Genomic DNA, 16395 nt, shown 5'->3' with positions numbered 1-16395 from the left:
ACAGGGTAACCAGAACCTTAAAACCATTTCAAGAATAATACTGAACTGCAATTTAATTTTTGTTGCATTTAAAATATTGACTATCAAAGGTTTACAAACATTTCTCATCTTTCCCACTTCAGCTGTTAACTGTTCAATTATCTTTATATGTGTCTAATTTTGTATCAAGTGCATTTATCCCTTCAGGAAGGAATCGATCTAGGACAGAGAAAAAGTAATTTCCTGAGTATCCATGGCCTTGGGAACTTAAATATAAACCAAGAATATACTATGCCATCTATCTGTTTGGCTAAAAAGGTGATCCCATTTTCATTTTTTAGTTTTTTAGCTTGAGACCGACCGTTCAAACTCAAGGCTATGGAGTTGAAATAACAAACATATTTATGTATTCCCACTCAATAACTGTGACCAAAACATGAGATAATTAGTGTTCAAAAGAATTAGTTTTAATCACTAATAAATTCAGGTGTGATGCCAGTTCATGAAAGGTACAGGAAAAAAATATATAGCAAAGATAATGTCAAAATAACGAATTACAAATCCATAGGCTCCAGACCTGTATTTGCCTATTTCTAAAAAGTACTTTGTGACAACAAATTAACAAAATAGGTTTTATTTCTGTGCAAGTATTCAAATTAACTTCGTTATTTAGAGCAATACAGAAAGGTAGTTGCAATCCTTTCAATCAAGTGTTGTCTTAATCATTCAGTATAATTGTGTGAAACCGAAATAGGAACATCTTCAAAATAAAATTGAATTACTAGACATTGGGCTCATTGATTTTTATTTCGTATCTTGACTTTTCGTAGACTTTGTATGTATTAAATAACAATGTCAATACTACATTTTGTTTTGGTTTCTTCTATATGGTAGCATACCTCTGTTCCCGAAGGCAGGCGCATCACACAGGGCGAGGCAATCCATACACAGGTGGAGGGCGCGAACCCGGGACCTCTCGCACTAAAGCTCAGCGCCGATACCTCCGTACAAAAGAGTCAGCTCCTTTGCAAGAGCATACATCGGGCTTAGGTTTTCGTGTGTGATTACATCACCTACCAGCCTTGCTGCTGCCTTCCTCCGTGCATGTTATAGTATTTTAAGGTGCTTTATTTGAAACAACATTAATAATGGAAGGAAAACACAGAAACAAATCATTGCAGAGTTCTTTAATTAAACAGAAACTGAATTATTTTCTTCTCTGTAATTATGTAGTGCATAGGCAACTGAAATACAACGAAAAGTATTTACTTGCATAGCCTGCTGTATGTACTGTACTTTTTTCCTTTGAACAACTAAAATATACACAAACTCGAACAAAAGTTTTCTGCGATATTCTTAAATTAAAGCTCTTAAAACATGGTTAGAGTACAGACATGTACAAACATGGTAAACTGCAGAATTACCATGCAAATATATAAAACAATATAAAAAACAAGTTCAGTTTTATTTAAGCTTTCCGGTTTTAGGGATCCTTTCTTTTAGATCAATGTTTTGGTTTGTTTTCGCTGTGCTAAGGGGGCGCTACATTTAATACATCATATTCAGTTTGTCCTGTTTGTTTTTTTATTTTCTGCTTCTTTCTTTTTTGTAATCCTCCTAAGGTCATGCCATTTTATTTAATGTCAAGTGTCTGTCCCATAGTGTCCCAGATAATTTATTTAGTTATTTCTTCCCATGTTTTTTTCTTAATGTTTTTTTTGCCCTGTGAAGTGTTAAATACTATTTCTTCATTTTTTTTTTTTTTTTTTTTTTTTTTTCATTTTACTAACAGGTTAATTTCATCTTTATGGAAATTTGTTTTACTTTTCTTTTTGGCTGATGCCATAGTAACATCAAGGTTGGAGTCCGCAGAAGCCATATATTTGCCTACTAGGCCTACTTCTTTCTGTTCACTCTACTACTCATTTTTCTATGCCAGAAAGAAGTGCTAAATCTTGACATACGAATATGCAAATCTATTTATAATGAGATGCAAATAACGATCTCTCATGTATAATGAGCAGTAATTTATACTATTCGTAAATCTGTGGTGATATTATGGTATTTTTTAATGAAAAAGAGCTGCTTAGTACATCACATACAAAAATTCTACGAAGGATGGAGAATACAAATTCACAGTATTTACAAACACATAAATAATATTTGTACACAGAGCCCATAATCTTTAATCATTTGAAGAAAAGCAAACAATATATTTTGTCACTGAACATTGAGAAATCTGAAGATATCACTTTCTCTATTATTGGTGGATATTTATGAATCTGCTTCTTGTGATCAGAAATGTACAGATATGCACAGAGAATATGTTCAAAGAAAATTGTTGTTGATAGCACTTCATATGTCAATTGTCTCAGCTGAAATAAGTGCTTTTATTTGAATTCGAAAAACATATTTTAGAAAGTCTGAAGAAGCTATAACTTACAATGAGGCTGTTTTTAACCAACAGATGCCAAGCCACCTGCTGCTGGCCCATTTCCATATATCTGTTTTAATTTACATTCATGCCCCAAGAGTTGGAACAAACGCTTTACAAATGAGAACTGCCCGGTGTTTATATTTCGTGTTGCTGATTTAAGCAGGGGAGCAAGTAATGAACATACAGTAGTCTGGTGGAATGATACAGTGTTTTACTGAAACAGAAGTGATGGAAACGAGTCAATATTTTTTTAATAAATTAATCAAACTGGTTCATACTAAAAATGGATGGTATAATAATGATATTGAAAGAAACATATGGTTGACCACAGCCAGACCATATATCTGTTATTTGAGAAAAAGAACAAAAAAAAAAAAAAAACAAGCTTTAAGTACTGAACAATGAAGGCTTTAAAAAAGCCCAAATCATGTACCTTATTAGATTAGATCCAATAAACTGTCACACGGGACACTTTCTAGGAATACAAATATTGTAGAGGTTAAATTTGCAGGAAACTACTATACTACTACTACAACTGCTACTTCTAATACCTCGTTTCTGTTTGAAACTTGTCCTTTGTGTTTGCACCTGCTTCAAAACAGAGCTTTATTTACTGTCCATTAAAGCAAAAATAATTTCAAAGACTATAGATTTGAATAATGAATAGTATTTATTTTAAAGACGATTAAAAAATGATATGCATGTATTTGGCAACAACATTTTTCTACAGTTTCTTACAGTTATAACATGGGTTGGTGGTATGAATCTGCCCCCTGTGGATGTGCATAGATCTCTATTCTTTCTGACGCAATCCACAATATGACTCGTCATACTAAAAAGAAAAACAAATGGCTCAAATGTTGACATAAATGGATGAAGTATTTTTAAACAGACACCAATCCTGTCACTGAATATAGAAAGCTAAGAAGGTGTAGCTTAAATCTGTATTGTGGTTCCTTCCAAAACACTTTTCATGTTTTCAGCGTCCACATCTGGATCTCTCATTACTTGGCATAAGGGCAAATTGCAGGCAAACTGTCCTCTCCAAAGTAGGCAATCTGGCCCCAGATATTTTAATCCAGCAATTATCCAGGTTTTAAAGTTGTCTCCATCGTGTTACCCATGGGTAATTACCAATACCGTTATTTAATGAAGGTATGAATACAATATATAAGAAGGTTGATGCAGTATTACATAGAGAAACATTTAGCGAGAAATTAATTTAAGAGACGTCCTAAAACAGGCAGAGGTGTCTTGTTTTAATAGTAATGTAAAGCAGTGAATAAAGGGACAATAAGAGAATCATGGCATTAGAACTGGAGTTGGATGGTTTTCCTTAAACATATTTGCACGCCAAACACAGACAGCATTCCAGTAGTACAAACAAACCCTCACTCTCCTTTGGAGATATCCTGTACACACAGTGAAGCTGCTTGAAGCTCCTTTTGTCTGTCCAGTGATGAGTGCTGCACTAGAACAACACCAAGTCTGACAGCTGAAGTGTCCCGTGCCACTCTTCAATCTGTCGGAAAACAAATCACCAACATCTCTCATGGGAACTCGTCTACATTTTACATATGTGTTATTCATATGAAACACATTAAACGTGTACGTCGTTTTCATTTTTATGTATACGCATACATGTCAAGTCTCACTCATTTTAGGAGCGTTTTTGTAATGTGCCACTACTAAAAGAAAGAACATGGAAACACGTCTTAATTTATATTAACAAATCTTAATTTCAATGTTTTGATGTTATGACCTCTGACATATTTAGGTGTAAGAGAGCTTGGGTTGGTTGTCACATGGGTTGGTTGTCACAGTGCAAATAGCTATGAAACTAGATGGCACAGACAGGTGATACTAACACTGAATGTGTGTTCTATTGTCTGGAAGTCAACTATCTTGTAATTTGAGGTCAGTTGCATCTAACATAAAGGTTTGCACATATTTCTTTTTTTTTTCATTCCCTAAGTATGTCTTGTTGATATGTTATAACTCTTAGTAGTATTGGAGTTTGTTTGAATTGGTGGCCGTGTTAAATAGAACCAGATACTGGCTATCTTTTGGCATAAAAACAAAACCAGTAGGTTCTCCCAGTAGTACTGAGAGAATTAAATTATCATGTAAAGTCTGGTTGGGGCAGATTGACCATAGTTTTGGGGGTTGGTTTTTACATCTAAATCCTATAGGAAGAAGTCTTATATTTTTTCTTTCCACTTTTTTACACCAAAATGTTGGATATGTCACCATATAATGCTTATTTAAATTATTTACTGTTTGTCCTCTGGTTCTTTTAAGGCTGTGGTATTAGTTTGTAGCATGGGTCAACATTTCAAATATATATATATAGGTCTGTATTTTTTGTGTTCACATAAAAAGTAAAAATACAACTTTTTTCTGTCACTGTGCACAGTAGAAGCTTTATGTTATTAAAATAATAATAATAATAATAATAATAATAATAATAATAAATAAATAATAATAATAATAATAATAATAATAATAATGTTGCATTATTGTCTATTGTAAAAACAAGAACATAGGTTGTGACAACCAACCCCAGTATGGGGCAGGTTGTCACAGGTGACCGGAGCACTTTCAACCGTCTAAATATCATATCTGGAATAAAGTTGTGCTGAAATAAAAAACATTAATCTGTATGCGAAGAGTTATTCTTCAATATAACGAGAAACAGAACCTCGCAGCAAGTCACCAGATTGAGGAAAATAATAGAGAGTAAAAAGTGTGACAACCAGTCCCGGCCTCCCCTACTTATTTCCTAGCCTCTGACGGCCACTGGAAAAAGGGCAGCTATCAGAAGAAATGTAGCATGCACTGCTGAAAGGTCTACCAAAACGTCCTATTCTCCGGAGAAGCAAGTCATATATATATATATATATATATATATATATATATATATATATATATCTATATATATATTTCAGTTATTAAGTATTTTAAGGATGTACAACCTAGCCATATTAATAAACACAGACGCGGCACCTGCAGAAATTCAAGTTGTCCCAGTTTTAAACACGCCCCAAAACAAAACGTAAACGATACATTCATTGTAGGTCTTACGCGGCTGGCTACCAGTAGTAGGTTCAACCACATTCTCACAGGGGTAAAAATGTAATTATTCAAACAGCAAATAAGGGTAGACGGTGGTAGTGATTCTGAAGAGACAGTTTAGAAGATCCCATTTCTCATTTGATTTCTGCGAAGATATTCACGTGTGGGCCAGTTTTTATTTATTTTCTGTACTGTCGGTATTGTGTGAAGTGCAAATGGGAACTCCCCCGTTGTAGTAAGAATTGGTTTTAGCACTGTATCCTGCACAGAAGCAAGCTTAGCAGGGGAAGGTGCTGCAGACTGGAGGCAGTGACATTCATTCAAACGTTAGTGCATGTACATGTGCCGCTGCAGTATTGACAGAAGAAAAGAAATCCTACCTTCCGCAAAAAAAAAAAAAAAAAAAAAAACTGAACACAAAACGCGGGGAAATAAATATCAGATATTTATATTTTTTTCCAGATTACCTCTTGAACTTGGTTACAGGTAAGGCATTTTTCAATATTGCAATTTTATTTCATGATTTTTATTGAAAGGCTGCATTAAAGGCTGTATGATGAAATCTTGCACATACATGCCGGTAAATGATGCAGAGAGGTGATGGGCGTGTGTATTTCTCTATAGATTTAATTATCCCTATATGAACATTTTCAGATTTATGTATAAGTAATGATAATATTATATAAATAAAACAACTATAAAAATGCATCTCTTGTTAAGTGAATACATATTAGTAACGGAATAAAGCATCAACTTTTTAATCGGTAGTATTTTATTAACATCGAGTTTAATCGTTTTAAATGTATTTATTCACACTGTTTATCCCAATTGTAACAGTTTTACGAAACAGTGTTGCACACTGATGACTGAATTCGTTTATTTTAAAAATAAAATGTCGCCGAACGGTTATTTAAACGAGGCTACTGGTGTATCTACTAAAGCAGATAATCTTGTAATCGTTTTTAAGCCACACGAATACAACGGGAAGGCTGCAGCATCCTGCATCAATGTGCACTGCTGTTGCAGACGATTTCAAAATGGAAATTATTGTGTAGTACCTAGTGTTTCATTGTGTGTTTTGATCAATGGTACTACTTAGGACTGTGGTAGACAGAATAGTCCTAACATACTCATATCCGGTATTTCATGAGGGCTGTATGAGGTGGTTGTGTTTGGGTTCATATGCAAATGAACAGGGAGCTGTACTGCGCCTCATTTTCTATTGTTAAAATAGGTAGATATGTATCCATTTTAAAGCTGGCATTGCACTAACGGCTGAGTTTTATAAAACAAATACACATAGGCTACAGATAATTTTACTTTGATTATTTATATCGCATTGTTATTGAGCCAAAGAGAAGTCAAGAGGATGTATTAAAAAGCAGATACCAAGTTTACAATACAACAAATACTGTCCGTATAATAATTAGAATTGACTGAAGAAGCGAGAACAATGATGAGCAGCTAACTGTAGCGTCTGTAGGAGAGAATTTCTGTATACATAATGGTGCAGAAAGCACATTGTGTAATGACACTTTGCTCTAAAGATGTAGTTCATGGGTGACCCAGTGTATACAATACAAAACTATTCATTTTACTGTATGCATTTAATAAATGTGATTTACATTTTCTAGAAGGCCATGCAAAAGGGTTTCCTAATAGCCTCTTTGACACATCTAGTAGAATACCTGCAGTAACTTCAGTTACTATCCTGATGTTTAACCTGATACAGTGTTGCATTCCAGTGTGTAAAAGTAAGAAGACTGGTTTAACACCACAGTAAAGAAAAACAAAAATACATTGAATTTGTGGGTGTGAGCAGTAAAACCAGATTAGACCACTTGAGACTATTTTTTTTAATAGACTGGAATTCCTACAATCCCCCAATCCACACCAATGGTGATGCATTAAAAGAGCTGGCATTCTTCCAGTCTACAGTGTTCAAGTGAGTTAGGGTGGAGATCTAATATCTTAATGCCATCTTTCCTTAACAAGACACGTTCCTTCAAAAGGTGCTATCCAAGTTCAAAGCTTAATTTTGTTTTGAGTTCAAGGATGGTGCAAGGCTACAGTCCATCTTTTTTTATCCACCCTAGGACAGTTAGTAAACACAGTTTTATGGCCTCAACACAAACCACATGTGCATACCATACATGGTTGTTCATTTTTTGGATTTTTGACAAATATCCGTTATCTCTAATAAGCTAAAGGCTGTAGAAGTTTACTAAACAATAAACTCAAATTAAGGGTAAAGGAACTACGCCGTGAGAATCGCAGGGTGAGTCACATAAACAGAAGCTTACTGGTTTCATTTTCTAGGCGTGCTGAGTGACCATCTTGGCTGAGGTCTCGGAGAGTGTTGCATTGGCTTTTATGCGCCTGTGGTTTGGTGAGGAAAGATTGCCAGCGGTTAGTTCCCCTAATAATCATGCCTCAGTGACACCTACCGGCCAGGTGCGCCACACTTCAAGGCTGCACTGAGGCCTTTGCCTCCAGAGTTCAGTAGCTTGTTAATGATTGGTAGGTTCAGATAGAGCATGGCTCCAGAAACTGGTGTTGCAGGTTGATCTGTTTCTAGTGATTGGTGAATGGATCGAAGTGATGAGGCATAATAACAGTTGTTACAATGATTTAAAAAAATTATAATAATAATGGGGGTTAAATGAAAAAAACATGGTAATTTGGGTTTTGTTCTTTAGTAGAAAAGGTTTACCATATATAAAACTGTTGAGATGGAAATTGTACTACTTGCATTGTACTAATAAATCGGCCATGTTAAATAAAGGTAAGCAAATGCACGTAGTTTAGTTATGCAATGAAACATAGAATGAAAAATGATGATGTGTTGTCTTAGCCAGTCAATTTTGATAAGTACTAACCAAATATCAATTGTGTGGCCTTTGTCTGATATTTGGTTGGTGGGAAATTAAATTTTCTGTGTACACTGAGCAACAGCTTTGTAAGGGAGGAACTGATTTATTTTGTTTTAGAGATGCCCTTGAAACTGATATATTGAGTTTTTCTGCCATGTGGTCTTTGTCTAATCATGACATACTGCTCGAGCAGATGTCTGGATGTGTTTTACAGTATATTACACTTTGGCTGCATCACAGGTAATCTTAAGGTCACAGCTTTGTAAAATAAACAGTTTTAGTGTGTTAGGTATGAAATTACGGCATCTGAAATTGTATTCAAAGTTTAAATTTAATAATCTAGAAACTAAACAGGAACATAACCAGGCTGGAAGTCATGTAATACAAGTAGTGTACCCAGACAGAAATTGAAATGAATAATTCTGCATCACTGTACTTGTATGATTTTTGAAAATCTGTTGCTTCTTTGTCTAATCATATCATACAATATTTTCAGTGTTATAGAAACTCCATTCTGCTAATGAAAAACAATGCTTAACTGCCTATATTCATTTTACAAAATGCAATATATATATATATATATATATATATATATATATATATATATATATATATATATATATATATATATATATATATTGAAATTTTAGGTCTGTTGATTTTTGGGTTTGTAAGATGGAAAACATTATATATATATATATATATATAATAAAATATCATAAAATTCAAAAGTAATTTTAGATCCTGACACAAATAAAGAGCCAGTCGTTTATGGGCAGGCTATTTGTGGCCCTTTACATCTCCATGATTTCACCCCAGTATGCTAATTAGTGGAGGCAGCACATACAGTTTTGTTAACCTTATATCACTTTACCAACAGTAAGGATACATTGAAGTGGCTTTACGAATCATACTGAAACATAAGATGGCTGTAAAATGAATTACTGATACAGTGAATTACTGATTCCATCCCACTGTGTTTTATTTTTTGGGGACTGGAATGCCTGCCTGAAACATTTTATTTGCATCTACTTTAATGCTCTATAAATGTTATACACCATAGTAAGTCCATTATAAAAAATGTACATCTGACAATTTCCGTATCTGCATTCACACTGCTCACTAATTTCCTTTATCTCTGCTCTCAAATGCCACTGGGAGTAAGAATGCAGCCACTGTCCTCTTTGAATAAGGAATTCAATGCTGCCTCCATATGGCACTTGCTGTAGTGGACTCCTGTATTAACTAGGAGGTTACAAAATCTCATTTAACATTGGCTGTCATTAAGCCATCACTATTGATCTATGTGGATGTGTGGCAGTGTGCCCCACCCCTGTGTGGATGTTGTGTTAATGTTGGTGTATAAGGTATTGGTGACGGGATATAAATGGGTCTGTGTAGTACGAATTATTTAAAATATATAGTTGTATTTAGGCATGAGGATTGCACTTCATGTGCATTTAAAATATTTAATAATATGTGAGCACAGGGTTGCACAAATTAGTTCACGTGCTGGGATTCAAGTGAATAATTTATTAGTAATTGAATCCCGGCACAACAGTACATATAGATGCACATTTTACTCACTTGGGGTTATGTGAGTAAAATATGCATCGGAGAGAGAGAGGAGAGTGCTGGAGTGCTGGAAGCACCAGCACCATACTTGTTTGTGTTTAGCATTTGTCACCCCTGTTTGTTAGTGTCTGTTCGTTTTGTTTGTCTATTTATTTTGGCCCAAAGTGCCATGTTCTGTTTTGTTCAGCACTTTATTTTCTGTGTGTCATTAAACACATTGAGCGCCGCAGCATCTCAGTTTTCACCTGCCAGTACTGACTGTCTGGCCTGACGTCAGCCCTACAGCCAGCCTGTTCACAGGAGGTAAAATAATTCACGTAATTTGCCCACGCATTGCCTGTAGACCCTCATGGTTTGTATTAGATCAATTATAGAAATAGGAACAGCAGATAAACTGGTTTCATTCATTTTAAAGACAAATTCATATACTTTAGCAGTATCTGGCGACTGATTTAAGTAAATCCAGCCATTAAGTGTCTGCCCCCAAACTTATGCTCAACTCAAGCATGAAATTGGCATGCTAATGTGCCAGTGCATTGATTCTGTCTGTGAGTTACTAAGTTTAATTCCAAACACAAAACATTGCTGGTTAGGTTGGAACTCTGATTAGGAAACAGTCAGGTCTCATAATTAAGGCTGTATTTGTTTAATGGTTATCACAGATTTCACGACTTCCATAAAAATGTACCCGTAGTTCCCCATTTAATATGCATATTATTTTATCACTTAAAAATAAATACAGTAAACGTTTGCCATATTGATGCACTTCTTACTAGACCGCATTAGGAACCTGGCAGCCGGTTTGGTTTGCTTCCGGAAATTGATTAAGCACACTGCGTAGAGCTGCAGTCTTTCTTTAAAATGTCTTCAGTAAAAAAGACACCAGCTGCATCAAAGATCAGAAACACCGCTCTGTCTAGTATAAAAAGGAGACATTTTTATATTTTTCACATTCATTTTAAATGTATTTTTACATTTTTGTTTTGTTTGATAATTCACTGATTGTGAAATTATAATGTCTTTAAAAGGTGGCATTTTATTGAGTGGAAAGGACATATAAATGAAATATTCTACAATTTAGCAAATGTCAGGTAAGCATTTCAGTATTTGCTAACATTTGTATAATAACTGGAGAACATTTTTGAATGTGACAATGCTATTGTTTTCTGCTTTAATAAATATTATGTTTAATCATGTAATATCATGAAATATTTATTTTTAGGAAGTTAAATACCATTTTTTTACTGTGATAAAAGTACAGCATTGTGCAATGTGGAGTGGTCTTTTGCCCAAGGACAGACCTACTTTGTGTCTTCATTGCTGACATTTGAGCAAAACTCTCCAGTGGAAGTCAAATGATGGAAAACCACAGATAGGATCCTCATGTGGTTGAGTACCGAAACAAAGCATGCCTAATATAATGCTAGTTAGTCCCTAAATTCAACAGGATGATTCTTTCACAAATGCTTTCTGAAGCAGACCACTGAAAACATCCACAGGTCTGACTGCGGTTCCAATCTGCAAGCCAATTATAACTTTCTAACAGAATTCAACATTACACGTGGTTTCAGACAGGCAATTCCAGTTTTCCGATTCAGATTTACAATGTGTTGGAGGTGAGTGTAAGTGTAAAAATGTGTAGCACAAGATTTTACACAACTTTAATTTTCTGTCTCCATCCACCTTCCAGTTTAGCCCATGCATTTTATGAATTCTACCCATGCCTAGCTACAACTTATATTAATTATTGGTACTATACATTTGGACAGAGTTTTACTGCTTTCTGCCGTATTCTCAAAACCCACTTATTTATATATCTTTTTGTATTTACTTTATTTACAATTATTTTGTATATATTGTATATATGTGTTTTTTTTTGTTTTTTTTTTTTTTTTTTGTATTTGTATTGCCTGTACTTTTATATTTTGCCTAATTTTCTGTAAGTTGCTTTGCTTAATAATAATAATAAATAATAATAATAATAATAATATAATAAATAATAATAATAATAATAATATGGTACTGGTACAGCCCCTAAATAGTTTACTACAGTATTTTTCCATGCTATTTTTGCAGTTTTACCATGCTTTTTCAATGGATATATAGTATTATGCATCTACCAAAGTTTACCCTGATTTGCAATGCTTATTAATATGCTTTACCATACCGACCGTTCCTTTACAATACTTACCAATGCTTTACCATGTTTCATTATGCTTTATTACACTTTGTTTTGCTTTTACTATGGGGAACTTTTATAAGGGATATTACAGACTACTATAATCTCCAATCTATAAGAAAATAAACCACTTTAACACTTCTCTTCCAAACACTATCAAAGCAATTACAGAATGGGGAATTGTCGTACAGCCTAGTTTTTCTACATCGAAGGCGATGAGTCATAGAAAAGTGTGATTTACATTTCCTGAGGCCTCCCTTCTAGTGGCCAATTTGTTCCATAATATTTCAGCTGATTACTTTATTACAGTGATAACAACTAACTAATATAAATAAACGTATTAACTCAGTTGTTTGTGTAATTGTAATTGCTGGTTCCATATCATCAATCATCAGAAACATAACAAACACAGTGGTCCCAAGTAGCTCAACTTGTTAGTGTACTTCCACCTGCAGTTGGGATACAGATTAAAATCAGCTGGGATGGGTTTGCCTCACTGTCACAGCGACCCCAGTCACAAAGAACTCCATTAATCAGTAGCTTTGTAACATCGGCTGTGTAGGTTTGTCAAGAGGAAAGAGGTGATTGGCTAAACAGTGGGAATAGTGGTCATCTGTATGTTTAATGGAAAACGTGGTTGTATTTCTGGAAGGAGAATCCTCCCACTAATCAACACATCATATCCAAGCGCCATAAAAACTCAGTGCGGCTTGTGTTCATGTCACTTCTTTTTTGTTTGGCCTCCTCCTCCCCTGCCACCACCTAACAGCGCTCTTTGTCTTTGTCCTTGTGGGGAGTCACTTCCTATCCATGGCACTTTTCATTATCATTAATTTGTCTGTTCAGTTGCAATTGAAATCACCCCCTTGTAGATTCTCTACTGAATAAACAGGTTGGTGCGAGTACATGATTACTCCAAATTAAGAAAAAACAAACACAACTAGAATTAAGTACAATTAGGGATCAATCTATTCTGTAGTTGAAGTTCACATAGAAATTCTAATATTTTTATTGTTCTTTTGTTTCTTACAGATCTTTGTAATAATGAAGAATTAAGACCCAAATCTTTTCAAATTCTATGTAAGCTATTCATTCTAATCATTTGGACCGCACAGAACTGGTAACTCAGTTCCACATATCATTGTTACAAATTGACTGGGCCTGATAAAAAAAATAATTCCCCCTCCCCCCACCAACAGACTTGAATTGATCACTTGTAGCTGTTTGCTAATCAAATGCCCAAAAACAGCAAGGTCGTCAAGAGAGAGCTTGACGATAATGTCACCGAATCTGTCAAAGACCTGCTTTCCAATGAGGACTCTGGTGACGATTCTTTCAAGAAAAGTTCGTTAATGGTAGATGATGTCCAGGAGGACAAAGACAGAAACATTGAAGAGGGCTGTGATGCTGATGAGGAGAGACCTGCCTGGAACAGTAAACTGCAGTATATTTTAGCTCAAGTAGGCTTCTCTGTAGGCTTGGGCAATGTATGGAGATTTCCGTACCTCTGTCAGAAAAATGGTGGAGGTAAGTGCAACAAATAGCATTCATTTCTAAGATTTCTCTCTTCTCAATTAAGTAAGTTAACTTGTGAGGAAAGTTTAGTATTGGCATCGATGGTCATTTTGTTGTAGGACCGTTTTATTATAATGGAAATGAGACATTTTATTGAGAGAAAATTACTGAGAGCATTGGGTTGTCAACCTTAATCTTCCCATAGGCCACATGCTGAAGTGATCATAGATTTTTGTGTGCATATACTGATACAAATTCAAAAGCTATGCTTGGATGATACAAGAACCACACAATGAATTTTCAAGACTGCAACTAAAAAAAAAAAAGCAAATACTTTTACTGTCAGTTTGCATTTATATATCTTACCTGCCTGTCACGATTACAATGTTTGTTTGATTTGGGTGTCAAAACTGGATTCCACACCCAAGCACTGTACCAGTCAACACAGAACAAATTGCCTGGTGAACATAAGCAGATGCTTTCTGTAAACACACATTATAAATTCTACATTTTCTGAGGTTGAATTGTCATTTGTATAACAAATAATAGTCTTCCCAGTTAATCAAATCTGAGACAAAGTCAAAAGTTTTTATATTATTATTTTCTTCCAGTACATTTCATGTGAAAAGCTGTTGTGATTTCTGTTAATCCAAACTGTCCTATGTTGGGTAATTTCTGGATAACTACATTTTAATCCCCAATGAAAGTGGATAGCTGAGAGATATGTCATATAGTAGACTACAATCTGCATTATGTGTGTGGGTGGGGTGCCCCACCCCTGTGCATATTTTTGTATGTTTAAGTGGGTTTGTTATTGTTGGTCTACTGTTGGGGTATAATGTGGGCTGTGTATCACAAGTGATTTTATATATGTGTGTGTGTGTGTGTGTGTGTGTGTGTGTGTGTGTGTGTGTGTGTGTGTGTGTGTGTGTGTGTGTGTGTGTATTTATTTAAGTAAGTACAGGGATTACACAATCAATTCACATGCAGATTAAAGTGGGTATTTGAATGGGGGCACAGGGAGTGCACAATTAGTTCACGTGCACACTGTGCCGAGATTCAGTTGAATGATTGATTAGCAATCGAGTCTTGGCACAGCTGCATAAAAGTGTTGGCATGTTCACAGTGGAGAATGGGAGAGAGGAGAAAGAATGAAATAAATAATAAATAATTAAAATAACAATTGCTACTCGTGCTGGAAGGACCAGTACTATACTTGTTTGGGGTTTATACAGTCTGCTTTGTCTATTTATTTTGGCCAATGTGTTTTGTTTAAATCTTTTATTTTTCAATAAATCCACACATCAGCACTTTCATTACTTCAGTCCTGTCTTTGTCCATTATCCTTCCTGGTCTGATGTCACCATGAGCCATCATGTTCACAATGTGGCATAAATATGTGTCATGCGTTATATCTAAACTAATAGGAACCACCAGCCTTAAGAAATATGTATTTTCAATAACTAAGAGCCAGGAAAATTTTTATAACTGGAATCTCAATATTTCAATTCAATGATCTGTTATTTTCTCCAGACCGCTCAAGTATAGACAGTACAGTGCCTATACAAATGAGTGCCGGAACTACATTTGTTGCACAACAGTAGTATTCACTGTTAAGGTTCACATTAGTAGCCTGATGTAGTCTTCTTACTGATATATTAAAAGTATGCAACAACATAAAATAATCCCTTTGTTCAGTGACCTTGCAGATAGGATAAGCAGGGCCAGTGTGTAGTTGTGTTTGGGGGTTACACGTAACCAAGATCAGATCATGAATACATTTACAACCACGTACTATGCTGAATTGAATACACAAACACAAACTTACACAGAAATACTGAAATGGTTTATGCTGGATAACCTACATATTTTACTGGTCTCACTTAAAATCAGATTCCTCTACAAAATCAAAGAAACTGAGTATAAAATAACCTTGACATTTGCTTACTTATAGACAATGTTCCAATTCTATCAGAACTGAATCATATGAACAGTCAGTTTGTGTTGATTTCCTTTCAGCATCCCTGACCTAGGAGTACAGAAACTATTCAGTAAACCAGTGAAGCCAATGAACAGAAGTACTGTAAGGCAGGGAAAACTTCTTATAAAATATTATCTGGACTGTCCCGCTACCACCATAACTAACTCCGCTTGAAGGTTGATTTTCATAGCACTTGTTGTCATGGAAACATCCTGCAACTCAAGACTGTAAGCAACAGCAGACATTCAGAACAGACCACACTGTACCCACTTTTCAATGTTGTCTCCTGTCAGTTTTTCCACTGAGTTTTAAATTACATCAGTTACATATTTAATTGTGTTTTAATTGGAGGTAACATTTGATTTGTGTACAGTGTGCTAGACTATTTGTGGTGTTTAGAACCATGACAATACATAAGTATATACATTTTACATTTTCAAAGTGAAATGATCATTGACTTTCTTGGAGGCGCCAAAGTAGTTGAATATACAGTACCTCTTCCATCCCTATTCAGCAACTATAATTTTGTAAACCTTTTCCAGTGGTGTAGTATGTCACTGTGTTTTGATCTTCAAATGAAAAGCTAAAATACCTGAGAGAAAAGCTTAGTACAGAACTAAAGAATCCCCTGGATAATACTATGCTTTCAACATAACATCTTCCGAGGCTTGTTTTACATGCAGTTTAGACTCCAAACTCTCCACTGTTGTGAGAATGTGATGTAGCACATACCAAGCACATTTCTGACGCTATAGGAAGTGCGCAGCCAAAAAACGATATG

The 16395-nt window shown here is 35.0% G+C and overlaps 1 protein-coding gene across 2 annotated transcripts in view; it reads left to right on the top strand.

Moving 5' to 3' along the window:
• Positions 1 to 5552: 5552 nt before the first annotated feature.
• LOC121319599 (sodium-dependent neutral amino acid transporter B(0)AT2-like) overlaps positions 5553 to 16395 on the top strand; it is a 38531-nt gene continuing 27688 nt past the window's right edge. Inside the window, exons 1-2 of one of the 2 annotated variants that reach the window (XM_041257196.1) lie at positions 5553 to 5977; positions 13151 to 13645. In XM_041257196.1, the coding sequence (XP_041113130.1) occupies positions 13354 to 13645 (292 nt within the window). In that variant the 5' untranslated portion in view covers positions 5553 to 5977; positions 13151 to 13353. Of the gene's footprint in view, positions 5978 to 10967; positions 11031 to 13150; positions 13646 to 16395 lie in introns of those variants that run through there. The other variant, XM_041257197.1, reaches the window with a different exon arrangement.

This window comes from Polyodon spathula, chromosome 8, assembly GCF_017654505.1.
Source record: "Polyodon spathula isolate WHYD16114869_AA chromosome 8, ASM1765450v1, whole genome shotgun sequence".
Taxonomy (NCBI): Eukaryota; Metazoa; Chordata; class Actinopteri; order Acipenseriformes; family Polyodontidae; genus Polyodon; species Polyodon spathula.
Note: the sequence above shows the minus strand (reverse complement) of the source record. Positions and strands in the feature narration are given on the sequence as shown.